The sequence below is a fragment of the Tachysurus vachellii genome, chromosome 8 (assembly GCF_030014155.1).
Source record: "Tachysurus vachellii isolate PV-2020 chromosome 8, HZAU_Pvac_v1, whole genome shotgun sequence".
In the NCBI taxonomy this organism is placed as follows: Eukaryota; Metazoa; Chordata; class Actinopteri; order Siluriformes; family Bagridae; genus Tachysurus; species Tachysurus vachellii.
This window is the reverse complement of record NC_083467.1, coordinates 5,232,473-5,259,917: the sequence shown is the minus strand read 5'-3', so window position 1 is coordinate 5,259,917 and position 27,445 is coordinate 5,232,473. Positions and strand designations below refer to the sequence as shown.

Here is a 27,445-nt window from a genome sequence, read left to right as displayed (position 1 = left end):
TCTGACCTTACTTTCAAAATTATTTTGAAATACTTGAAGACTGGTATACAAGACCTTTCAGTTGCTTCTTGGAATTTTTAACTGTTAAATGTTAAGTCAAACACTAACTGATATAGGAAAAACAATTAAAGCTCAGTAACAGTGTAGAATAGTACTTTGGTATGTGACGCGGAGACAAACGGGGAAAAATATTTATTTCTTTGGATGTGTTGGATGTGAAAATTAGTAAGAATACACTCTGTTATTAAGTATAATTACTCACCACACTGATTACAACAAGGAGCAAAAAGCATATGGAAATCATGCTCACAATATTTTCGGTCATCAAACTGCAAAAAGAAAATGACAACCTTCAGTTTTCTTTGGGTTATAAGCCACTAATATCTTATCTGATATTTAATTATTGAATGTGATAACTGACATATTTCAGAGTTTCACACTGAGGCTCATCTTATTTGTTAGAACTAAACACATAACTGTTATATAAAAGTGTATAAAAGTTGTCTTTAGTAAGATGATGTCAGGTGAGGAGGTCTGGTGTTCAGTTAGTTTTCCAGTTGATTGTGCAGACACTCAGGTTCTTCCACTCCAACCTTAGCAAACCATGTCTTTATGGAGCTCAGGGGCTTATTTTATTTGGGCCTCTTAGTTTCAGTGAAGGGAAAATTGTAATGCTAAGGCACACAGACATTCTTTACAACTCTGCGCTGAATCCACAAACTTTTGGAATAATGAATAAACCCAAAACAGTAATGTCAACACCATCAGCATGGAATGAATTCTTGCGATGTCAGTCATCAGTACATGAACATGCATGCATCAGTACATGAACGTTCATGCCTCATTGCACTGTTGGTTCTATTTGCCAAGCTAGCAGCCTAAAATAAAACACTGTCACGAGAGGCAGTTACTAAGGATGATCACACATTTAGGTTAATGAACGTTGAAATAAAAACCTTGTAGGAGTGCAACTTTGATTTTATTTATATGTCTTGTCTTAAACATTCTGGCAAGTTTGTCTTGTCTTAAACATTCTGGCAATTTTTTATTCTAAAAAATATAGTTCAATAAATGTATTCTAATTCAGTAACATTCATACATACATAATTCAGCAAGAAGAGAAAAAGTACAAACATACCTCATAATATAACCCTTCTGAAAATTGCTGGAAACACTGTGCACACACAAAGCACTGCTCATGATACAACTCGCCATTACTGTTTACAATTTTTTCAGCAGGAGTGAAGCCATCTTTGCAAAGTTCACATATAGCATTAGCAAGGGCATTTGCCATATTACTGTGGAAACAAAAAAAAAAAAGACACCACAATGGAACCAATACAGTTTTGTAACTGGCTTGTATTCTCTTGAAAATGTAACACAATATGTAACATGACTGATCAAAGGCATGTTTTTTAAATAATTAAAAACACAAATTGTATGAAATATTGATGATGGGACACATCCAATTTAATTTAATTTCATTTCATTTCATTTCATTTGTTAAGTTAATTTCCACCTTGCATTTTTGCATTTGCTTTAACAAAGCACACTTGTAAAAACTGTAAAATAAATAAATAAATAAATAAATAAATAAAAAGTCTCTTTTATCTGCAACAAATCAAGGCTGTTCTCAAAAGTAGAAATTTGAGACTACCTAGACCACCAAATTCTGGTATTTTTAACTAGAGTTATATTAACATTTAATTAACGCTGATTTTTACTCTAAGGTCAGGAAAATGTGTGAAATGAAAAGTTGGAGAAAAACTCTTCCATTTATTTATTTAACTATAGGGTTAAAAGTGCATGTAGCAGGCAACCTATAAAAATAATTTGCAGCATTTACATTAAGAAACTGTTTAAATCCTAGAAATTCTCCTCACTCGGCTGTGACTGATGAGTCTTTCATGTGGCTTTTTTGTCAAAGACCCACAAGGCAAATATATTTTCATTGATATGGGTGTGGTCATTTAATGAAGGACGACTTCTATCAGCAAAGTATAGCTGTAATGACTCTTTACACCTGTACACCTGTTTTGTATTAGTTCCTGCTTAGTTTGCCTATTTATAGTTTATGTCTCATTATGCAGTGTTATCATGCTTTGTGTCACAGTCTTGGTTGTTTGGCTGCGCAAAAGGGTGTTCCCTTTATCCTGTTCCCTTTTCCACAGGATAATTAATGAAAAGCAATTTTACATTTATAAATCTTTCAATTTAGTTTTGGTAAGGTGAAGCAGTGCTTTTTACATATTGAAATGTCCATTTACCAGGATACTGAAACTTGTCCAGTGACAACTACAAAAAAAACAAACTCACTTTATAATCTTTTTTTAATGTTGTGGAAGAAAATGTTCTGACTTTTATTGAATAGTAGCTTAACTAATTTGCCAGTACCGCAGGCAATTCATAGCTCTATACTCTGCTATATGTAAAAGTAATGTCAGTCTCTGAGAATTGCTATGAGTAAAAAAATCTGTAAAGAAAAAAGAAAACACAATCTATCCATGAAAATAATCATTAATGAGTACAGAAATGAACTGTGAGACTTACAAACGAGCATAGAAGTCACAAAACTCCTTATACACTTTCACATCACTGCATCTTCGCTGAGATTTGGAGAGAGGTAATTCAGCTTCCCCACCATTCTTCCTGACCTGGACTCCATTTATCTGCACCTCTATGAGCTCTTCATTCTCAGGAATTGAAGGTGGAATTCCTTGTTTCTGTGCCTCCATGTTGGTTACAATACAAAAGTCAGTCAGGATGTTTTAAGTAATCTAGAAGGATTGGCCTCATCTGTGGGACTGTAAGAAAACAGAACAGTCTTGTTAAAGTCTCAAAACAGGCAGATCACTTCCCCCTGTGCTTCACTACAAATAGCCTGATGCCATCATCACCAAAATAGGTACTAGCAGCTGCTAAGGGTTTTAATAGAGGCGAATGAGGGTGTGTGGGTGAGGGATTTCATTCCTCCACCAGTTAGCCATGCCACATTCTTATCATACTGCAAGCATGAGAAACTCTTTTTTTTGGGCTATTTAAAATACTGTTTTACCAGTTCTTTTTTGTTGTAGAATAATGATGGCAAAAATGTAATAGGAAGAAGCATTTATTATCACCACACACATTTTCTTCTCATATCACAACTGAGGAGATTGTGGTCAGTAAGTAAGTTTAAGGGCCTTGTTCAATTGCCCAACTTTGGCACCTTGAACCCTGACCTTCTGGGCAACAAACTAGACCCTTAAGCACTTGAAAAAACATATTTTGCGGCGCAGCTTTTGCAGTCTTTACGGTAAAGGTAATGGAAACTCACAGACCAATCAAGTCTGTGCGTTCCTGAAGTAAACACTGCGACTCAACAGTGCAAGACAGATGAGAGAGAATTATAGTAAAGTTACACATGAAAGAAAGATAGCGATACATGTAGAAAACAAAGGGAGAGAAACGGACGAGTGAGACGGAGAAAGGGAGAGAAACAGACGAGTGAGACGGAGAAAGGGAGAGAAACAGACGAGTGCAACGGAGACTGATTTCTGTTCACACGTCACACTTCAGCAGAGTGTCTCATATTATGAGGCATTGTGAAATACCATTATGAGACGACAACATTTTTTTTGAACAAACATATCCACTCTAATCTGAAGACAGCGTCCCTGAGACAGCTTTCCCAGGTCTGAGGGAAGTAGCCCTATACATCTTGACCATGTTTGGCTCTACATACAACTGCGAGGCAGTTTTCTCTACAATGAACATAATCCAAACTAAATATGGTTCCAGGGTCACTAATGAGCACCTCCACATGTGTATGAGAACGGCCCTGACTCCATTCAAGGCCAGGTTTAACATCCTGCCAAGCCAGAGCTCAGTTTTCTCACTGAGATATAAAAGGGAAAGTTAAGCACTTTATTTAAACATACACAATTTTCACATTTTATTTCTTTTCTCTTATTTTGAAATGTAGCCTTACTTTTATTTATTTAATGAGAGAACATTATACATATCTACAATCATACATATGTTCAGTTCTATGTTACGTGACAATAAATATTGTCAAAATGTTTTTGAATTGTACTGAATTTATTTGATTTGACAGTCAGGTATTGATTGCTTGCAGATGTTGATACAACTACTAGGCTACTTAAATATATATCACACTAACTAGTTAGACATTATGATCTTCCTGACCTTTGCTTCAAGAAATTTTTGTCTTACTGGACCTCTTTAAATTTTAGTTGAATACAGTATCTCTGTCCTAAACCATTCAATATAAATTGAATTTTCTTTGCCGGAGCAGTATTGTCATTTCTCACTAGTAGGTGGCATCAATATAATTGTAAAAATAGAATACAGTACAGTTATGCGAGTGTTATTGAGGATGAAAATACAAAACAATTAGGCGTTTCAGTCCTATGCCAGTATACTGAGTAATTAAACCATGTCGCAAATGTTCAAGGTGAAACATAAATTGTGCAACACAACACTACACCACAAACTACTGTCAAGGCCTTACAATAAATTCAGCACAATAAAGAAGAAGCCAATACAGATAGTAAATAATGCAGTAGCATTAGCTTGGTACAGATTAATATAACAGTATAATGATATACAGTACTCCTTGTAAAAATGCTATGCTTGGTATTTTCTTGGTATTTTAAAATTGATGGGGTGTTTAGGGTTCAATGTAAATGTGGAGTTCCTTCATGTAAAGTCAGGGGTAACCCCAGTTTGCACAGGTGACATCAAATCAGTCTGATACCCGGCATTAACAATAAAGAAAGTAGCACATAACTATAAACATGCTGAAACTATTCTGTGGGGTTGAGTTTAGTGCTCTGTGAAGGATGTTTTTTGCAGTCCAACCAATGCAGCTGATCCCCTGTTCAACTATAGCAAATATAGTTCAGGTTTCATGTATGCTCCAAAGACATTCTATACAATTGTGATTCCAACTGTGTGTAGAGGTTTGGGAAAGAAACGCAAAATGGGTGTTATGATTTTGCCATGTAGTGAATATCAATCGTTTTTTTTTTTTACATTTTTATCACATTTAGGATCTCTTTGTATATGGCCACATGTATGACCCCGATGGCCTTCCATACAGTATGTGCCTCTCCACCAAAAGCTTGCGCATTGATTGACGAAAGCGGAAATAAAGCCGCTCTTCTGGCTGTATGGCGTTAGGTAAAGCTTAGTGTTTAACACAATTCAGTTGTGTTTATTTTAACGCGTTTAGTGTCGACATGGAGGTGAGTAAGCATCTTTCTTTATGTGAATGTTCCTAACTATTATTAAAATACATCCGTTCTACGACTGTACAAAAGTACATATGTTAAATTGTTCTGAACAAATGGTTATTAAAGTGTAATAAAGTGTATTGCTGAATAAATGTTCTGATTGTTTATGGAAGCGAAGCACTTGGGTAAGTAAAGGACGTAAAGAGTTTTGGGTTCAGTAAATGTGTAATTGTCTTGTCGACTGTTTACAGAAGGACCCGGATGCAGAGTGTGGCAGCTCCTCTTCCTGTGTGGCCAATGGGAAGTCTAAGGTAATTTATATATGTCATGTTATTTAAATGTGTAAAAAGCTTCTGAGACATCAATGTGGCTACAGTATCATGACATGTCATCTTTTTTCCTGACGTGTCTGTGAAGCTTGACACATTGTCCAAAGATGATCTCATTAAATTTGCAAAAAAGCAGATGGCTGCAATGCAGAAGTTAAAGTTAAAGTGTACAGGTAAATGCTCACAAGTTATTATCTCCCCATTATGTCTGATTTAGCTTTTTCTGTCCATTCTCATACACACGTGAGGGTGAATAGCTGTTTTTTTTGTTTTTGTTTTTAAAGATTTAGAAGAGAAAGTTGAAGCAATGAAGACTATTAAAGGTGATACTTCCAATGATTCTGTAATACAGGTAAGCAGCCAGTATATAGTGGAAATTGAATAGTGTACATTCTGTATTGAATGTACAAACGTACATTCACAAACATGTACAAACGAATGTTAATGGTCAACGAGACACAGGTGCAGCTACAGAAGAACAACATTTTATATGTTCCAATAAAAACATTATCTTTTAAAACAGGAGCTGACTGAGAGAATGGATGCTGTATTGCTTGAGAAAGCAGAGACTCAACAGATGCTTGTGTTAATGCGCAAAGAAAATGAAAAGCTGAGAAACCAAAGTGAAGTAAGTTGGAGTTTTAGCTGTCTATGACTACTCTGTCAATTGAGTCTATTGAGTGTAATTTGTGTACACTTCTTAAACTCTGCGGCGTTCCCTATGGCCAAGTCCCATTGTTGACAGAAACTCTGTGTCCATTGTCTGTGAATACCTTGGTTTTATGGAGGCTTTTACATTTTTTTTAATCGTACCCTTTGAGTTTGAATAATTCACTGGAGCAGAAGATCTATGTGCATGTAGTAAATCAATCTGGTCAAATTGATTTAATTTACATTCGCGGTATGAGGCAACACGTGTGGGTCACTGTGAGTGTCCTTCCAAGAGAATTAGGCAGTAAGATGGATCAGTATTTTGCCCTGCCATTGTATACTGAGGATATGCCTGGAAAAGCATTGAGGCACTCACTACCACATATTCCTTAATGACTGAAATAATGATTAGAATAGGGCAGCTCCTGTCTGTACCAGCTGAAAACTCTTCACTTGGTTAAAGCCATAGCTCAGAGTCTTGTCATGTAACTAACCCAAGGGGAATCCCCACAGGGAGATAGGAGCTTACCTACCCCTCTCTCTGGCTTGGAGCATCCATTGATGGCCCACTGGAGGCAGCACCCAAAAGCAATTTATTTTTAGGGTTGAAATCTCAGAATGACTCAAGTAAGAGTATGTAAGTTGCAGTTTTTCAGTTAAGGCTATTTATTGCCATTCACCATGTTTGGTCTTGAAGATTTTTAAATAATAAAAGTTATTTAATTTAAATAATTTTACTACTTTTAACATTTATCAACAGGAGTCAATAGCGACATTGGCTGCTCTCCAGAAGAAACTAGATCATTCTGAAAAAGACAACACTGAAAAGATAAAGCTTATGGAAGAACAGATTGAAAACACAGAAACAAAGTACAGAGATGAATTGGAGTTTTTTAAAAAAATGTCAAATGAAAATGAAGAAATCCAGAGATGTAGACTTCAGGAAGACTTCAATTCTCAAATTCAAGCAATTCGTCAAGAATATGAGAGCAAAATATCTGATTTGGAGCAGAGTTTGGAATTGTCTGAAAAAGAATGGATAACAGACAAGGAAGCTCTTAAAGAAACTCACCAGAAAACTCTCCTAAAAACCCAAGAAGATTTTGACAGTTTTAAGGAGATGATTTCAAGGCTGAACAAACAGCATGAAGATGAGGTCAGATATTTGGAAGAACAGCTTGAAATCAATGCTGCAGATTTTGATATGGAGAGGGAGAGGCTGTTGCTGGTCCAGGAAGAGCTATCAGAACAAATAGCACTTAAAGAAAGCTATCTCCAGGATGTTCAAGAGGAAGAAGAAGACCTCCACAGAAGGACCCAAAAGCCATCAGAATTGCTTAAGACATTGGATTCCTCAAGTTTAGAAGGCCCAGAGAATGAAATGGACAAATTGAGATTAAATCTACTGGATTTACAGTCAGAAAACACAATGATTAAAGAGGAACTCACATTCCTCACCAATGTAAAGACTGAGCTTGAGGGTGATCTGAAACATTTAAAGGAGGAGTTCAGCATGGAAAGGGAAGAACTGGAGTTCAAAATTAATGAATTGCAAATGACTAAAGAAGAAGGTGAGATTTGCCCTGAAAAAGAGGTTAATTACCTAAGTGCAGCAAAAACTATATGTTTTGAAGAACATGATCGGATTCTTCATGAAATAAATGTGTTGCACAAAGCTGAAATGGAAAAACTAGAGGCTTGTCTCATTTCCAATAATGAACGTGAAAAAGAAGTGATGGTTCAAGCAGCACAAGATCTGCAAAACACATGCAAGAAGCTTTCTGAGGAGAACAAGGCTATTACCACTGAATATGAACACACAAAAGAAATTCTGAGAGACTTTGAGATGGACCTTGGAGATAGAACATCTGACTTTGTGAAGAAATACAATGCCATGAAGGAACAGGCAGCAGTTTCAATTCAGGAGCTGGAGGAAAAGCTCAGAGAGAAGAATAGTGTAATAGAGAAATTAGAGCAAAAGTATTTAGAGCAAACTCAGGATAAATCCTGCAATACTTCAGCCAAGGTCTTTCCTGTGTCAATGGAGGAAATGGCTCAAATGCAAAAAGATCACCAGTCTGCATTTAAAGAATGTGATGCTCCCGAAACGAATCTGGAGACTAATGAAGAAAAACTTTTCGAGGCAAGGAAGCAACTCTGTTATATACTTGCTCAATACTACTCTGTGAAAATAGATGAAGACGAAGACATCTCCGGATTGCTGAACCATCTTCTATGCAGAGTTGAAGAAGATAAATCAATTTGTATTTTGTTAAATGAGGAAAAGGCTAAACTACAAGAAGACCTGCAAGCTGTGTCTGATGAGAGGAATGATCTAAAAACGTTTATTGAAACTAAGGAAAGAAAACAGTTTGATACACAAAAGCAAGTTTGTGAAATACTGGAGCAGCACTACTTTGTGAAAATAGCTGGGGAGGAAGACCTATCTGTGTTGCTGAACCATCTTCTGTCTATCATTCAGGAAGAAAAAATGAGTTGCAATGTGTTAAAGGAGGAAAAAAATAAACACCAAAATGATCTGGTGACCGTGGTTCAAGAAAGGGATGATCTGAAGAGACGTATTGAAACCCATGAAAGTAAACTTTCTGATGCACAGAAGAATATCTGTGAAATGTTGGGGCAAAACTTCTCTGTCAACATAGATAAAGAAGAGGACATATCTGTACTGCTGAAGCATCTCCTGTCAAGAGTTCAAGAAGAAAAACTGATATTAACAGAGCAGTTGGGGGAAAAAGAGATGCAGCTTTTACAGCAAAAGCAGCAGGCTGACCTAAATGATGACAGGTACCTACAGACTTCCAGTCCAAATAGAGCTCTAGCAGATACAGAGAATTTGCAAGGGGTCCAAAATCAGCAAGGCGAAATAACAGGGAACGTGGTGAGCCAAGAGCATGAAGAACCTGCAGGTGAAAACGGTGCTCAAGAAACAGATGACATGAAAGGGCTCCAACAGAAGCTAAGTGAAAAAGAGAGCATAATAGCCCATCTCAAGGAAGAAATCTCCCATTTACTGGTTTGTAGTTATGTATCATTTATTTGTTTAATGCTAATTCTCACATTTTCTTTTTTTTTGTTGTTCTTTACTATGTATATCAAGATATATGAGTAAGATTGAGCCATTAGTCATTTGTATGACAGAGAATTAACACTTCTGGTATTAATAGCAGAGTGCTAAGTATTTCATGAAGTTCTGATGCATGATTACAATCTCATATAAAACTATATCTAGAAAACTATATAGCATCGGTACATGTCTAGTGTCATCACAAACCTACACATACATGAAGTGGTGTCATGCTTGTCTAGACAGACTCAAATAATTGACTGTTTACTTTTAGGAATCCAAGCTATCTACACTGAATGAAAAGATGAAGCAAATAGGTGGGTCTTTATTTTTCTATTTAATTTAACAATTTTCTAGATTGCATGTAATTAAAGTGCTCTCTTTATAAGAAGTATTCAAGTCTCTAAAAACATGTTACATTTCCATTACATTTGTGTAGGCAAGTCTGGCTTATAAATTAAATGTTAATTTAGTCTTGTTGCTTTCACATTAGATGAGAAAAATGCAATGCTTACATTACAATTATTCTTTTTCTCTCTGAGTGCTGTGAAAAAATTATTTGCCCTTCCTTTTCTTTCAGATTCAGTTTTGATTCAGTTCATCAAGCAAATGTTAATATTACACAAAGATAACCTGAATAAATACAAAATGTGGCTTTTGAATGATGATTCATTCATTAAGGGGAAAAAAGATGGCCGAACCTATTTGGCCCTATGTAAAAAAGTAATTGCCCCCTAATCTAATAACTGATTGTACCACCATTGGTGGCAACGACTGCAATTAAAGGTGGGGTGTACGATGTTTGAAAGCCAATGTTGACATTTGAAATCCCCAAAACAAACACGCCCCTATCCCAAATGGGTCCCACCCCTGTAGCTCCACCCACACATACAAAAATATTCCCAGGATACAAAAATATACCCAGGAAACTAATGGAAAGAAATGTGTCTTTATCATAGCTGAAGGGAAGAACAATACGATTGCAGATAAACAAACAAGCAAAAATGACACACAAGCATAATTATGCAAAGGCCGGCATATATTAGTTCTGTGAAACAAAGCAAAACCAATGTTACTCGAGAAGGAAAAAAGCAACCTCAGCGTCCCATTGCAGGCCTTCCCGCTCCTTCAGTTCTCTCCAGAGCTGGAAAGCTGATCCTATAATAACACAGGTCCTGCTTCTTGCCTTATCGTAAGCCTTTTTTCGCTTTTGTTTTTATCCACCATGTCAAATGTTCTGCTAATGTCAGACATGCGCACTGAACTCTCTGCATTCTCTCCGCCGCATATTGACAAGACACGTATCTTTCTGCTCATTGGCTACACGTTTGAAGCATTTCTCAAACATCGTACACCCCACCTGTTTGCGATAACTGGCAATGTGTCCTTTAAATCCCTGTGGAGATATTTTGGCCCACTCTTCTTTGCAGAATTGTTTAGTTAATTGTTTTAGTTAGCTACCTGGCCGTATGTAAAATAGGGTCAGGTAGGTTTGGGCAGATTTTTTTCCCCTGATAAAGGAAATTTATCTTTGTGTTATATTAAAATTTATTTGATGATCTCTATCATAAGTGGGACAAATCAGGAAGGGGCAAATACTTCTTCACAGTACACATTGGTTTACATAATAGACGGTTGTTCTTTTCTTGGTATCACAATATTGGCTCAGCTGTGTCATAACTAGCCTCATTCCTTTCCTATTCTGTAGATTGTTTAGAAAAAGAAAGCAAAGAAAAAGAAGAACGTTTGAATAAATTCAAAGCTGTAGCTGTGAAAGCAAGGAAGGAACTGGACAAAAGCAAAAAAGAGGTTTGTAATGTTTTTGCTTATCTTTGAGTTTGTCTTGGGTGCACTTTTTCCTCTCATATCATTTGAGACATTGCTTTTGCTTTCTGTAAAACTAGTATTTTTACATGGTACTTTTACATTTTGCGGTCTTGGCAGCTGGCAAAAGTGGATATCAGTATCAGACCTTTTATTGTGTTGTCAAAAATTCAACATAACCTAACATAAAGTAACATATCCTGCCCATTTTTATAAAGACATCCAGACTAACAGAAGAATTGGAGGCTTTGAGAGCTGAAAGAGATAAAATGTCAGACTCCATGAAGGCCATCATCCATGGTGCAGAGGCCTATAAGGTACAGTATAAGGCAGTCATGGAATAAGCATTTACATACATTACCCTGTCCTTAAAGATACACTTAAGTACATACTTGTTTTACAAGTAACAATAATAATGATTGTGCAAATTTCCTTTGGGATTAATGAAGAGATCTAGTCAAAATATTATTCTAGTTAAAATAAACTAATAACTGATTGACTAGATTTAATTGTAGTAACAAATCTATAGTTACTACAAATTTATGTATTTATAGCTGGAAATAATATGGCTGGTTAAGATGTGGACTTCTGCATGTGGAACTAGCTGAGGCTTTATTTTTCAAATTCTAAATAAGGTTTTTTTAGACAGGTGTCATTTATTTTGTACATAATTATTGCATATGTTTATAACTCTCTCTCTCTCTCTCTCTCTCTCTCTCTCTCTCTCTATATATATATATATATATATATATATATATATATATATATATATATATATATATATATATATATAAATATAATGTGTGTGTGTGTGTGTGTGTAGTGTGTGTATGTATATGTATATATATATATATATATATATATATATATATATATGTAAAAAAAATTTTTAACTCCTCTATACTGAACTCCCCTCCATTACTTTAGTTATCAGACCCTTCTTATAGTTTTAATTCCCTTTTTATTAGTTATATTATGTTTAAAATTTGTAAATTTTACTTCTTATTACTAAACTTAATTTACAGAATCTTATGATTGAGTATGACAAGCAAAATGAGCTGTTGGATAAAGAAAAAGAGAAACTGGTGGCATCAGAAAAACTAGTTGGTGACTTGACCAAACGTCTGCATGAAGTTGGTGAACAGGTATTTGTATTTTTGAAATACATTTTTTTTATTAGTTAGTGGAACTGGAGGAACATACTTGAATCTGAATATGTGAATCCCTGTTAGTAATGAACTCCAAAAACTTTAGACTATCTACAAAGTTAAGAGAGAAATCTTTCCACATATTTATTCAGATTTTACATTTAAAATCACACTAGATTTAAGTTACATTTAGGTCTTTTCCTGCAAAAACAAAACACTGACATTAAAGTAATTTCTTTTCCTTTCAGCATAAGCAACTTTCTTCTGAGAGAGATGACATGATGGCCCATACTGAGACTCTCCAAAGTAATGTTAGACAGTTGGAGTCACAGGCTCTTGAGATGCACAAACTCAAATCTTTAATGGAGAGAGACCTGGAGGCAGAAAGGCTTTTGAAAGAGCAAATAACAAAGGTAGCTCTCCATGTACAGCGTCGCATAAAAGTTTGTGAACCCTTAGAAAATTCTATATTTCTGCATACATTTTTTCACACACATAATAAAAGTAAACAGTGAATATAATCAAACAAATTCATTCATTCATTCATTATCTACCACTTATCCGAACTACCTCGGGTCACGGGGAGCCTGTGCCTATCTCAGGCGTCATCGGGCATCAAGGCAGGATACACCCTGGACGGAGTGCCAACCCATCGCAGGGCATCAAACAAATTAGCCAGCAATATTTATACTACTTTATTTAATTATTGAATGATCCAACATTGCATGATATTTGTTGTGAACCCATTGTGCATTGTTTCTGGTAACTTTTGATCAGTCCCGCACAACAGCTTGCAAGAACTCTTTTTCTGAAGTCAGGAAAAAGTCAAAATCTGTTTGATTTTGTGTGAAAATCTGCTGTTTTTTTTAATCATATTTATATAGAAATATAGAAGTTTCTAATGGGTTCACAAACTTTCAAGTGACCCTATATTTATGGTGCAGTCAACACTGTCACAGTTATTAAACTGCTTTATATATTCTTACATATACTAATTCAATTTTGCAATGTTGCACATTTACAGTAGATTATATAAGATGTGTGTTCATTAGAAATTGTAATCAATATTAGTGTATAAGACATCGCTGTGAAGTAGTATGAGCAGTAGTGGCACACAATTACGTTACTGTTATGCTTATGTGTATTTGTTTAGTTCTGACATGTGTATGGTTTTGTTTCTGTTTTTAGGAGCATGCTTGTGCTGTGAAGGAAGTTGAGGAGCTCCATATTTTGCTACAGAAACAGAAACAACAGTTGCAGCAGTCAGAGCAAGAGCTGGAGCAGCTTAGGAAGGTATGTGCACAACTACACCCTACAAGCAGTCCTCAGAACCTGCTGATCATTAATGATATATTTTTTGTCATTTTTGTCATTTTTCTTCTTATTATTGGTAAAAAGATTTTACACCTAAAATCAGTCACCACCACTGTGTGGTTGGCTCTTGCTTCTATGGCTTCTGGTCAGTGTAAAATAAACCTCTAATTGTACTATTATATACTTGGACTGCCATGCAACAGAGTTATAGGCTATTAAATAGTAACCAGTCTTCTTTATTAAGAAGGCCATTACAAAGGGCTTTAAGTGAATCACGGTAGTGCAATAGATCAAAGATTTAAAAAAATTATAGACCATTCCAAAAATAAAGAGCACACACATGAGGCAGTTTGCCCCAGTTTATTTGGCCAGGACTTATCATTGCACATCATTCCAATGCATATAATATATACAGTGCTGCTTGTGTAGATAACAAATTTACTTTTGATTTGTTATTTTGCTTTTTATATATATTTTGATATATATTATGTTTATGTAAATTTGCTTTATTTTTTTTATATATATATATATATATATATATATATATATATATATATATATATATATATATATATTTTTTTTTATAGATTATATAAATATATATAAATATATAAATATTTTTTATAGATTATATATATATATATATATATATATGTATATATATATATATATATATATATATATATATATATATATATATAATATTTAAGCCTGGATTTTTTTCTTTTTTCTTATTTAGGATGCCCAGCAGAGCACCTTGTTGGACATGGAGATGGCAGATTATGAGCGGCTGGTCAAAAATCTGAACCTGCAGCTTTCTGACAAGGACAGACTGCTAAAAGAGCTGGAAAGACAAACTCAGGCTCAGCGAGAGAGGGAGGAGAATCTAAACCAGGAAATAGGCAGGTGTTTTCATATTTTGACAAAACACCACGTGCAACCTATATTACAAACAAACATGGACAACCTGATTTCAACAGATTTAGACGGAATGTGACTGATGGTACTGTTGCAGATTTGATAAATCAAATCATGACTTTCAGTCATGCACCAAATGAAACTAAATGAAAATAGCACATGACAGCGGAGTATTCTTTGATACTTTGCATAATATTTACTGTGCTGAGAGACTATGTTTTGCTGCTTAGCATCAGATCTATACAACCTCACAAAAACTAGGGAGCTGATAACAATTTTTTTCAATGACCTGTGTCTATTAAGCCCATGCCCCCCTGTTCACTAACCATTAACCTGTTCCTCCCATTATTACACATGACCAAATATTAGAACAGCAAGTTTCACCATTGCAAATTCAGTTACCAAATTCAAGGTTAAAAAATAGTGATTGGGATTTGTCATATTGTGTATTTAAAAAAAATCTATAATCTTTAAATTCTTTTATATGCTGATCATATTATGCTATTTCATTTTTTAACAAGGTTAGAATTGGACTCTCATAAATGCATCATGATGTATAGTTCCAGTTTATATAATTGAACACTTAATTGAACACTTAAATCCCATATTAAATCTGGGTGAATCAAATATTCAGGTTATGTCATCCGTGAACATCATAGTCTATACTCCTGTCTGATCTAACTCACTCCAAAAATCATCACACCCCCAACTTGTGTGGCATTTATGACCTTTTGTCCATTACCCCTTAAATTTCCAGCTTCATAATCATCACGTCAGACACTCTCTTCACTTCTGCAGCACTCCTAATATACTCTTCTTTCAGGAATAGCTCTACACCAAATCTTTTCCTATCTACATCATGGTCGGACAGTTTGAATCCACCTCCAATACTCCTAGCCTTACTCCCCTTTCAACTGGTCTCTTGTACACATTTCTCTGCTCCATCATATCAGCCAGGTCTCTTCCTTTGCCACTCATATTGGCAACATTTAGAGTTCTGACTCTCACCTCCACACTCCTACACTTCCTCCTCTCTCACTGCCTCTGGATATGCCTTCCCCTTCTTTAGCCCTATTCGGACGAGATTAGTTTTACGTGGGGACGTGGGGGTAAAGTAATTATTACCAGAGCTTCTCGGTGATTTTTGTCCCATCCGAATGTGCCATGTCGGTAATCATTACGGACAATGTCAGTAAAGATTACGGCGACTTTTACCTTCTGTAAATATGTACAAGCATGCATGCATTGCAAGCATGGAGGCGCCATGTTGTCTGTTTGCGCACGTGATAACAGGAAGCAACGTCATACGCACATGACGACAAGGAGGTTACTGTGGTGCGTAAAGCAAGTTACCCCTCCCACTTCTGCTAGTTTTACTGAGATGTCTTGTCCCGTGCGAATTGGCCAATTAATATTACAGACATCCTGAGGTAAAATTGCATTACTCCACGTCCCCACGTAAAACTAATCCCGTCCGAATAGGGCTTTTGCCATCATCCAACAGTAGCACTGTTTCCACAAGAACCCTGCTGGCCAACAGTACCTGTGGCAGTCGTTGGTAACCTGGGCCTCGACTGATCCAATACGGTTTATGGAATTCTGGTTTATGATCCGCATAATTGATTTGGCATAGGTTTTACACAGCATGCTATTCCTGACACAACCCTCTCCATCTATCTGGGCTTGGGACCGGCACTAAAGTCACACTGGCTTATGCAACCCCAGTGACTGGGTTGCATATAGGGATAAAATTAAATGTACAAAGTGCTGATGTTTTCTAGAACTGTTGGTAATACACTGGTTATGTTCAGTTAGAGAAACTAAACATTTTTTTACTCTAGAATCATTAAAGTCACTTGTGGACATCGGAGAGGAAAAGACTGCAAAGGTTAAACAGCTGCTGGTGAAAACTAAGAAGGATTTGGCAGAAGCCAAAAAGGCAGTGAGTACCATGTGCTTAACCACATTAAGTCTGTGATGTTTACTGCATGATTTGTGTTCCATCTTCACCTGATCACATTTATTGTTTAGGTCAGTTTCACCTCACTCAGTATAATTAACTGAAATTGGTCTGTACAGGGTATATGTTTTTATTGAGAACTGCATAAGAAAGGCCTATTTCAGCTGGACTACTTTGCCATCACAGCATTTATCTGACGGGGTGTTAGCATAGCATTGTCTTTGCTCTTTTTATATGAGCAAATTTATGTATATAATCATGTTGTTGATTTCAACACTAAACACAACAATATAGATTTCTGTTTAAATCTACATATTGGATCAGTCATCCGTTCCTAAAAAAAGTCCCTAAAATTGTAATATGTCTCCTGAAAAACCTATCAAATTAATTTTTTCTAACTAACTGTTTGCTTTTCAGGAAGCATCTCAGATGACTCTGCAGTCTTCTATGAAAGGGGAATTAGAGGAAATTCAACAACAGCTGGAAATTTACAAGGTAAAAATATATATTTAGTTTTCTAGCATATTTTAGATAAATAAGGAAAAATGTGGCATTCTAGTGGCACATACCTAATTAGCATTAATTAACATTTTTCTGCGTAATTGTTTGCCATAATTTTCTGTTTTAGTTCCTATGTTGCTGTGTCTTTGATTCCAGCCATTCTAGCCAACATGTAATTTGGATGTAGTTGTGATATTTAAATGCTACTATCTAGAAATGAAACATACAATGATAGGAAAAGAATGAATGACCAATCCCTCTGTTTTTGTTAGATTTCTTTTGCTCTCCCTTTAACATGTGTATGGGGAATGGACGTTTGTGGGTCAAACAGTCGACATACACCAAAGACATTCTAACTCAATTATTTGACAACATCCTTTTACAATTAACTAGGTTAAATCAGTTTATTTTTTTGCATCACAAAAACCTGCAGTTTTAACAGGGGTATTTAAATGTGTTCTTTTCACTTTCTTGTAAGTGACTGAGTGTGAATGTTTTATGTCTTAGATTCAATGTAGTGAACTGACTGCAGACCGGCACAGGCTTCAAGAGCAGCTAAAGTCAGTGAGCGATCAATATCAGAAGTCGGTCACTTCCTACCAGTCCCAAGTAACCGCTTTACAGAATGATTTGAGCTCCACAAAGGTATCTAAACCCTTCATACATTTTATGCAAACACCTGCAATACTGAGCTATTCTAATACACAGCTATAAAGGCATTCTAAATTGTTCCAGAGACTGCAATTGTTCCAATTGTTCAAATCACTATCACATTTCTGCACAAGAGGGAATTGACTATACACATGTGGACAAATTTGTTAGTACCCTTCCATTAAAGAATGAAAAAACTCACAATGGTCACTGAAAAATTTGAAACTAACAAAAGTAATAATAAATTAAAAGAAAAAATTACTGAAAATAAATTTACTGGAAATTGACTAATGAAAATCAGACTGCTTTTAAATTGTGGTTCAAAAGAAGTGTTTAAATAGCAAATTTTGTCCTGGCCTGGACAAAAATGATTGTTCCCCTAGAAAAGATTGAAAATAATTTGACCATAGGGACATGGTCATAGACACTAAAGTGTGCCCTGTAATTAGCATCACAGGTGTCTTTAAACATGTAATCAGTCTGCTTATTTAAAGGGTGAAAAGTAGTCAATGTGCTGTTTGGTATCATGGTGCACACCACACTGAACATGGACCACAAAAAGCTAAAGAGAGTTGTCTCCGGAGATTAGAAGGAGGGTTAGGAGCATGCTAAAGGTAAAGGCTATAAGGCCATCTCCATGTAGCTTGATGTTCCTGCGATTACAGTTGCACGTGTTATTCAAATTCCACTTAACTACAAACCGTTGAAAGGACAGCACTGTATTTATCCAGTCAAGGGGTCTAAGGGACAGAAATATGTGAGAGTGGGTTGTAGATAATCTAGTTACGCGATGATCCATTAACGAGTAACGTATGGTCTTATCTCATATTTTTGCTATCGCAAATGTATTAAAAGTTATGATCAGAATTCACAAAACATTATTAAGAAGATTATTCTACTCATCTGCCACATTCTTCCTAAATGAAAATTTAAGAAAAAAATGACCAATAAACTGTATTCCTGTTTGCTGAAAACTGCTGTGACCTTGCAAACATTTCACGTTCTCTCACCCTCCAGTGCTTAACCAGGACACGCTTTACCTACAGTATGGTAGAGTTTTTGTTTGATGTGTTTGAGTCCATCTCTGCTCATTCACAGAGGTGTGAAGTGGAAGATTCACTCTGTGCAGCTTTAGGTGTGGTTTAAGTCTCGCCATGTATCTAACTGTCAAACTCAAGAGTGATGTATCTAAATTTACATTTACATTTATGGCTTTTAGCAGACACCTTTATCCAGAGTGACTTACAACTGAGCAACTGAGGGTTAAGGGCCTTGCTCAGGGGCCCAGCAGTGGCAGCTTGGTGGACCTGGGGTTCGAACCCATGACCCTTCTGATCAGTAGCCCAACACCTTAACCACTGAGCTACCACATCCCCTCATCTAAATCTCTCTGATTGTTATGAAATTATTTAAAAATGATGCTATGTGATTTTATTTAGAGGATAATTAATGCTTCTTGTTGTAGAATTCTTAGCTCCTATTCAGTCTATTATAGACTTTACAAAATGTAACAATATTAATTTTATTAAAAAAAGTAAGTCGCGCATGAAACAGTGACTGCATGAAACTGTTGAGCAAACAGTGGCCCCAGTGGCATTAGATGATGAGCATGTACTATTGTATGTGCAGCTTTGACACCAGAGACCTGGGTTCATTCCTAACTTATGCCAAAATAGCTTTTTTACACTTTTCCGTCACATATCAGATCAAGAAGGCATTTGGTTTCAATAAAATTAATTTAAAACTTAAAATTAAGTTTTATTCATAAGTTTATGTTTAGGGTTATGTTATAGGGTAGGTTTAGGGCTTTATTATCTCAATAATAATTTATCATCCTTTTAATATTTTTTATAAATATAATGAAACTATTATAATTATAATTAATGAAATAAAATCATTAAACATTAATAAATTTAAGGAATAATAAAGTTAACAAATGGTAAACTTATACTTATACTGTGGCTAGTGGTTTTCCAAAATGATAAGACTAACTAATCGTACTCAGCCATCTCCGAGCAGGCCTCAAACCAACATGACCATCACAGGTCCGGTACAGGAGACAAGCGCATTAATGATGACGCTAAGCGTCTGTCGATAGAAAACATCTTGCAGTCAGGTTTATACAACGAAACCCCAAGATTGTCAAGGCATTTTGGAGCGAAATATGCTGCCACCTGTGCCACACAGCGAAAAACACCCAAGAATGGCTAAGAACAAAACATTGGACCATTCTGAATTGGCTTTCTATGTTTTCTGATCTAAATGCTATTGATCTGTTGAAAGAGCTACAACATGCAGTCTGGAGAGGCACCATTCAAGCTTGAGACAGCTGGAGCAGTTTGCTCATAAGGAGTGGGCCAAAATACATGTGGACGGGTGCAGAAGTCTCATTGAGTGTTAGAGAAGTCACTTGACTGCAGTGATTGCCTCAAAAGGTTGTGCAACAAAACATTTAGTTAAGGGTACCATCATTTTTGTCCATACCAGTTTCATTTATTTATTTGTTTTTGTTTGTTTGTTTATTTATTTATTTATTTATTTATTTATTTCAAATGCTTTGTTGAACCACAATTCAAAAGCACTGTTTCCTACTAGCTTGGTTCCGAGCCCTGTTCTGAGCTTAAGGTTTTTTCCTAATATCATGTCAGGGAGTTTTTCTTGCCATCGTCACTTCTGGTTTGCTCATTATGGATAGATGTTAGAGATAGAGATATATATAGTAACTTAATTTTAAACTTTAAACTTTCATTTTTTTTATTCCGTTTCTATACTTCTGTAAAGCTACTTTGAGACAATGTGAATTGATAAAAGCACTATTAAAAAAAAATTTAATTGATTGTGTGTGTATGTGTTGTGTGTATGTGTTGTGTGTGTGTGTAACGCAATATACTTTGAGAAGAATCAGTTTAACAATAAATCTGGTTTATCTGTCTTATTGCACTTTCACTTCTGTTCATTTGAACTGCTCTCCTGTAAAGAAGACAAATTAACAGTGTAAAGGATATGCTGACTGAGCATATTTCTTTATTAAATAGGTACTGTGCATGCTTAACTCTGAATATGGCCCAAATTATGCAGTGAACAATAACCTTTATTGCATTATTACGCCAAGTATTATATCTGACTATAAAGACTATATCTTTTGTTAAGAAGTAACTGCCTTCCAGACACTTCTTAACAAATCAATAAATTGTGGATTTCAGTGAATCAACTTGGAAAGCTAAGATGATTTTGACTTCCATGTCAGTATAGTTCATGCTTTTACATTGTTCATTTCTAATAAATTTTAGCCCTGATTATGTAGTTTGTGATGCATATAAGGCATGCGTAATGTGTAAATGTTTGTTTTAATTTAGAAATAAATAAAATAAAATAAAAAGTTTATATACTTGTGTGTAAATTTGCAGGCTGAATTTGAGTCCACAAAGTCAGAGTTTGAGAGTTACAAGGTGCGAGTTCATAATGTGCTTAAGCAGCAGAAAAGTAAGAGCACTACTCAAGGCGATAATGATTGTTCCAAACAGGACAGGTGAGATTTTCTTCTGTTATTTACTGAATCAGCATTTTTTTTTTTTTTTTTTTTTTTTTTTTTTTTTTTATAAATTATATAGTATTGTTTCACTTAATCCAATAATCCGTTAACAAAATAATAAATGGAAATAAAGCTGAAATTAGCAGTTAAGGGGGCAAAAACCTTTTAGTGATAGTGATTTTTTCCAAACAGGTAAAGAGTTCCTATACTTGTATTATTACTGTTTATGGGAACCCTTAATATCCAGTCCAGTTTCCAAACACATTTCATTACTTGGACACAAACTCAGAACTCTCAGATCTCATGAAATAAATAGAGTAAAAACATTCTCATGAAATAATGAAGAAATAGGCCACATCTGGCCTTTAAACTGCTTATCAGTCAAATGGGCAAACTATGTGCAGGAGATAATGGAAGGACTCTGTAATAAATGGCTCTGTAATTAATTAAATCTGAATGTGTACATTTATATCACATCTTGACTGCTAAATTTCAAATCTATTATAATGCTGTACAGAGGCAGAATTATTAAAATTGTATCACTTCTTAAATAATTATGGACTGAACATTATGGGTGCATTTTGTAATCTTGTGCCTTCATTTTAAGTGAAGCTGTTAAAGATCATGTAATTTACTAACAGATTAAAATCATTGATTCTTGTTTATTGAAAGCAGTTGTGATGCTTGAACACTTCAAGCACCAGTTGATATTCTGTGTGTTGCACTGAGCAGGGAGACAATGGAGACCATGGTGGACCAGTTAAGGTCCAAACTGCAAGAAAGTCAACTAAATGCAAAGAGCTGCAATGTCGAGCTGCAGCAGCTTCAGACGGAATATGACACACTTTTGGAGCGTCACAACAAAATGTTGCAGCAGACTATTACTAAAGAGGCTGAACTGAGAGAGAGGTAAACAGGAGCTGGTTTTATTCAGTGGTTTTATGCACTCAATTAAGATGCATATTGCATAATTATTAACTAATAGACATTTTAAAATTATATATTTATTTGGTTAAACTGAAAGCAGTAGATCTAATCAAAGCATAGCAGATAAACACAATTATTATCCTAGAGGTTCTGCCTTGCTTGTAAAAACACTTCACATGTATCAAGACTGTCTAGAATGAGAAATTCAAGGATATTTCCATCTATAATTGGTGAAGCACTGCATTTGATTTGCTACCCAAATGGGTAATTAAAGTATGTTGGTTTTAATAACCAAGGAATAAATAAATAAATAAATAAATAAAATTAAGAAAAGTTTCACTGTTGTGTTAAGAACACTGATCAATAAAGCTGCCCCTATATATAATTGCTGCTATGGTAACAAACGGGTACTTAGATAAACCACTATGTAAAACCAGCACCTTCCTCTTTCTTTCTTTTTTAATACCCCAATCTCAGGTTACTGTCACTGCATTCAGAGAATGTAGCGCTAAAGTCAGAGCACAGCCAATCAGTGGCTCAGCTAACGGCACAAGCAGAAACATTACGCAGTAGCTTCCGTGAGCAGCTGCACCACTTTCAGGATGAACATCGCAGCACAGTAGAGACCCTGCAGCACCAGATTAACAGCCTGGAGACCCAGCTGTTCCAGCTGCAAAAAGAGACTGCAACCTCAGGTAAGAACACTTTCAGTTTTTATTCTGTGTTTTTGTTTGGCAGTGGTCAAATCTCTCAAAAATCTTTGTGTATATCAATAGTTTTTGGCTTATACTGAACAATGGATATGTTGCTCCTAGGATTTAAGGATTGTGAAATCAGCATTTATTTATTAGTTTGTTTGTTATTTGGATTTTATGTTTTTGCAAGCTTAAAATTGATAAAAACAAAAGTGTTCCATATATAATAATCAAGATCAATAATAAATAGAAATAATTTGTAAAGCTACAATTAGCAATTAAGGGGGCAAAACACGTTTTTACCCACCCTTTAATGCAGTAGAACATCAGAGAACATTGGGACCATCAACACTTGATCCCAAGGAATACTAGATATGAAATCAAGCTATTTGCTGAGATATTGCTTTATTTCCTGTTTTCAACATATGTGACGTTCATGATGCAGACTGATACAGCACACCAAATGGCATACATGTAATGCCTGGTCTTCCAAAAAACTCTTTTGTCTCTTTAGTTTCTCAGCAGCAGAGCAAGAAGCTACAGTCAGAGAAGAAACTTACAGATCTTCCTTTGTTTGAGATAAACATGGCACGAGAGGAAGGTGAGGGAATGGAGACAACAGAAACCGAGTCTATCTCCACAGCAGGGACTCCTCCACCCAGTCTTGAGCAGCTCCTCACTTCACCTGACCCCAAACACGGTAATGTATATTCCACTGATATTCCTTAGATGTAGTCCAGTATCATTTAACTCTTTCCACAGTATATGCTTTTACACTGCAGGTTTGAACAGATTTTATTTCAGCTGTCTAAATAAATTACTTTAGCTTGGGTTAGGACTTTAAAATTGAAATTGCTCCTGTTTTTTACAGTACTTGTGTGTGTTGTGAGTTTTGCTACATTGCTAAATTACTAGTATTAAAATTATTATTAGTAGTAGTAGTTTTTGTGCTATTTTGTTTAGAAATAATTTACATCTAAATGTAGAGTCACTAGAATTTAGCTGCAAAGTACACAGTACTGAAGTTTTATCTATGGTGTGGGGTTTATGTCAAAATGAATTTATTTATCCCTCTCTAGGTGGTTGCCTTTCTAAAAGTGTTTTACAGCAACGTGAGTTTAGGATGCAGATCGGTTTAGTAGTGCTTTTTTCCATGAATGTTACAAATTGCATTACAATTAACATAAAATGAGCAAAATCACTAACAATATCATGACATAAATAAATGGACCCATTGGTATTTAGTTATTCAGAAGTTAATGTTTATTATTTTTCCCATGAATTTTATAATTTTATTGGTTATACCTACTCAAAGACAGTTTATATGGGCAAACAGAAATATGTGCTAAATAAAGACATACAGAAGTAAATAATCAAAATAAAGCTCTGTGTTTAAAGTGTTTACCATGTCTATCCTCAGCATATTTTTAATGCTTGCTACGTTCCAAATATTTTAATAATTTAATATGATCTTCCTCTAATTTGATTATGCTTAAAAACTACATAGATTTTAAGCATAATCATTTTACAGGAAGATCATATTAAATTAATAAAATATGTTTCAGTATTGGGTAAATGCTTATGTAAATATTTCTTGATCATTATGCTGATTTTGTTGTGTACGTGTCCATGTGCATGTGTTTGTGTGTGTCCGTGTGTCCCTGTCCATCCGTGTGTCCCTGTCCACCCGGGTGTCCATGTGTCCCTGTCCATCCGGTTGTCCGTGTGTCCCTGTCCGTGTCCCTGTCCGTGTCCGTGTGTGTGCAGAACCGTTTGTGTGGCAGGTAGAGCCCACAAAGGAGGAGCTAACTAACCAACTGAATACAGCTACACGCAGCATGGAGCACATGAACAGCCTGCTACATGAGAGTGAAGCCACCAACGCCATCCTCATGGAGCAGATCAATGTAAGCAAAATGTTGCTACTCTGGCTGTCACGATATTGTCACTCCCCTACTTTATGTGTGCAACATTATGGGACAGCACTAGTGTGCTTGCAAACTAAAGGATGTACTGTTTAGAGGATAACATTCATGTTCTGTTAGGATACTGTCGTGTTCATAATGGACATGTTCACATGGACATAATAATCTGACTTAAGTTTTTTTGCAGCTCCTGAAGAGTGAGATGCGTCGTCTGGAGCGAAATCAGGAGCGAGAGAAATCAGTTGCAAACCTGGAGTATCTGAAAAATGTGTTGCTGCAGTTTATTTTTCTTCATCCTGGCAGTGAGAAGCAGTCGCTGCTGCCTGTCATACACACAATGCTGCAACTCAGCCCAGAAGAGAAGAGTAAACTTTCTGCAATTGCACATGGTAGGAACATTTTGTGGCTGTGTGTAATATCTAATTTTATTTTCTTTGGTTTAATGTTGATTAAAATAGCAAAAAATACATTTATTGGAAATATAGGGCCTTAAGTTAAGAAATTATGATGGCCGTATACACCCCAGTAATTCTGTGTTAACCAGGATCTTTGAATATCTATAACAGTTTGGATAAGCATCATCACGTTATCCCAAAAAACCTAAGAGCTAAGCAAATGAATAGTGAAAACTAACTTGTGTTCTTCATATGTTGACATGAGTGGGATTTCTCCACTTGAGTCTGTACAGTATTTACAGTCAAATTCTCAGTGATTATTGTAATATATAATAAACCTGTCAAAAATTCCTTAACATTCAAAATTACATCACTAATCTCTAAAATTAAGCTTGTCCAAAGCCATGAAGCTTATTTTTTTTCATCACAAAGTGAAAATATACATAATACTACTCCATGCTACTATGCAGAAAATACTGTCCATAAAATACTGTTGTGTAACATTTCAAAAGAATTCACAATCATTAACGTTTTGATAACTTTCTTAAACTGAAATTCTGCAAGCATTTAAACACTTTTGGATATATTTATTTTAGCTTTAATTCATTATATGAATATTCTAGTGGGTCAAAATTAGCAAACACCAAGTTGACCTTTGCTTTGAACAGTCCAGGAAATTCCAGAAATTGATTGACTTATAGAAGCTTCTAATTGGCCAATTGGAATGCAGCGATGGTGTAAAAGGGCCTATCTTTAGAGCCAGTGCAGTTTGATTGCACTGGAAATCCAAAGCAACTAAAATAAGACAAAAAGAATGTGGACCTTCACAGGTTTGGTCCTTTTAAGGAGCAATTTTCTAAATTTACTGAAGGTAACAAAAGTATCTGTATAAACATTGTATGCAAAAAATCTTGTGAACCATGGGGGTGGCAGCATCATGGTGTTTCCAAAAACAATAAAAGGCACTGATCATCTTGTTTTGAGGAAAGAAAATGGATAACATCATGTGGAGGAAGGACTGGCTACAAATACTGAAGCCAAAAAGCTCAAATTTTATGGCAACAGGGACTTGTAGAAGACAGTGGCTTAATGGCTACAAGTGGCCATGACAAAGCCCTGACCAGCATCACCACAGATGTTGACTAAACTGAGCAGGGTGGGCCACAAAACTTCTGTCAGGAAGAATGAGCATAAGTTCTTGTATTGTGAGAAGCTTGAAAAAGGCTACACAAAGAGTTTGATTCAAATTCATGTGGCACTAAAGGTTTATGCACTACCAACGTGTATATAAATATTTAACCAGAAAATCTGATGTGGAAATAGTATCTACTTGTGGAAATAAAGTAGATAATACCCTAATAAGCAACTTACACTGTTATACAATTATGCTATTTTCTTTGCTAAAAAACTGGTTCTGAATGCCTTTATCCTATGTGTTTGTAAACCTTTTTGCCTCAAGTGTGTCAGTATTTAGGGTCATGTAAAGTTTATGGTACAAGATCAAGAATAATATAATACTCTTTCACACCTGCATTTTTAAATGACTAACACAATGTTTAACTCAGGTGAAGAAGAGGCTGCAGCGTCTAGAGGATCCGGTTGGACTTCATATCTCCACAGTTGGTCTGGGATCAGATAAGAACTAAAAGCATCACGTATCCACAGAATCCATGAATGTCTGTAAAGTGAATGTCTTTTAAAGATTTTAAAATAAATCTTTAAGATTTTTTTTCTTGTGACAATTGAGAGTATGCAATTGACTTGTGTAGCAAACTGAAAACTCACATTTTTTGCACATATCTGTTAATCAGCTTTCCCTGATATATGTGAAGATAACCCAAGTGATTAATATGTAATATCCCTAAAGCCACAATAGTTCAAATAAAAAATGTCAAGAGATTAAAGAATTATGCTGAAATGTTGAACATTTATCTTGTCTGTTATCTTGTCAAAGTAAAATACAACTACAAGGGAAAACCAGGGCTTAACCATTATTTTTAACAGTTCTCCATATCTCTCTAAAACTTGCAGAAAATTAGGCAGGCAACATTTAGCATGATTAGCAAGTGTGATGTGCAGTTTCTACAGTGCTACTAAATTTCACAATTTTTAAGGATACTGTTTTATTTGTTCTAATTAAATCAGTATTCCAAAAATTACAAAAACGGAGAAAATGTGTATGTGATGGTGTATTAATAGCTTTGGTTCTTTCTATGTTCAGTCATAATATGCGTAAAAAGCACACATGGAAATTGACAAGATAAATAAAGTTTGGCTAATAGACCCCTGCTGAAATAAGTATGTACACATGTTGACAGCTGTAAAGACAAAGAGGTTCAAGAGGCTTAGCCTG

General features: G+C 35.5%; 2 protein-coding genes across 3 annotated transcripts in view; one reads left to right on the top strand and one right to left on the bottom strand.

The window, feature by feature from the left end:
• lims2 (LIM and senescent cell antigen-like domains 2) overlaps positions 1-2,877 on the bottom strand; it is a 10,003-nt gene extending 7,126 nt beyond the window's left edge. The window contains exons 1-3 of the mRNA XM_060877236.1: positions 2,551-2,877; positions 1,139-1,298; positions 263-329 (exon numbers count right to left, since the gene is read on the bottom strand). Coding sequence (XP_060733219.1) covers positions 263-329; positions 1,139-1,298; positions 2,551-2,735 — 412 coding nt within the window. The 5' untranslated portion in view covers positions 2,736-2,877. The remainder of the gene's footprint in view (positions 1-262; positions 330-1,138; positions 1,299-2,550) is intronic.
• A 2,219-nt stretch (positions 2,878-5,096) lies between these two features.
• On the top strand, positions 5,097-27,017 carry LOC132849883 (GRIP and coiled-coil domain-containing protein 2). Of its 2 annotated transcripts, none has more exons than XM_060875890.1 (23): positions 5,097-5,249; positions 5,489-5,548; positions 5,655-5,739; positions 5,851-5,918; positions 6,090-6,194; positions 6,978-9,251; positions 9,577-9,619; positions 11,011-11,111; positions 11,345-11,443; positions 12,152-12,271; positions 12,523-12,687; positions 13,463-13,567; positions 14,328-14,490; positions 16,348-16,448; positions 16,884-16,961; positions 17,475-17,612; positions 21,026-21,147; positions 21,883-22,059; positions 22,555-22,772; positions 23,287-23,472; positions 24,540-24,679; positions 24,885-25,086; positions 26,658-27,017. In XM_060875890.1, the coding sequence occupies exons 1-23, from the start codon at positions 5,244-5,246 to the stop codon at positions 26,729-26,731; spliced, it is 4,830 nt and encodes a 1,609-aa protein (XP_060731873.1). In that variant the 5' UTR covers positions 5,097-5,243; the 3' UTR covers positions 26,732-27,017. The 2 variants fall into 2 exon arrangements, with proteins under 2 accessions (XP_060731873.1, XP_060731874.1); XM_060875891.1 differs by having other exon boundaries at positions 5,175-5,249; positions 5,492-5,548.
• The last annotated feature ends 428 nt before the right edge of the window (positions 27,018-27,445 follow it).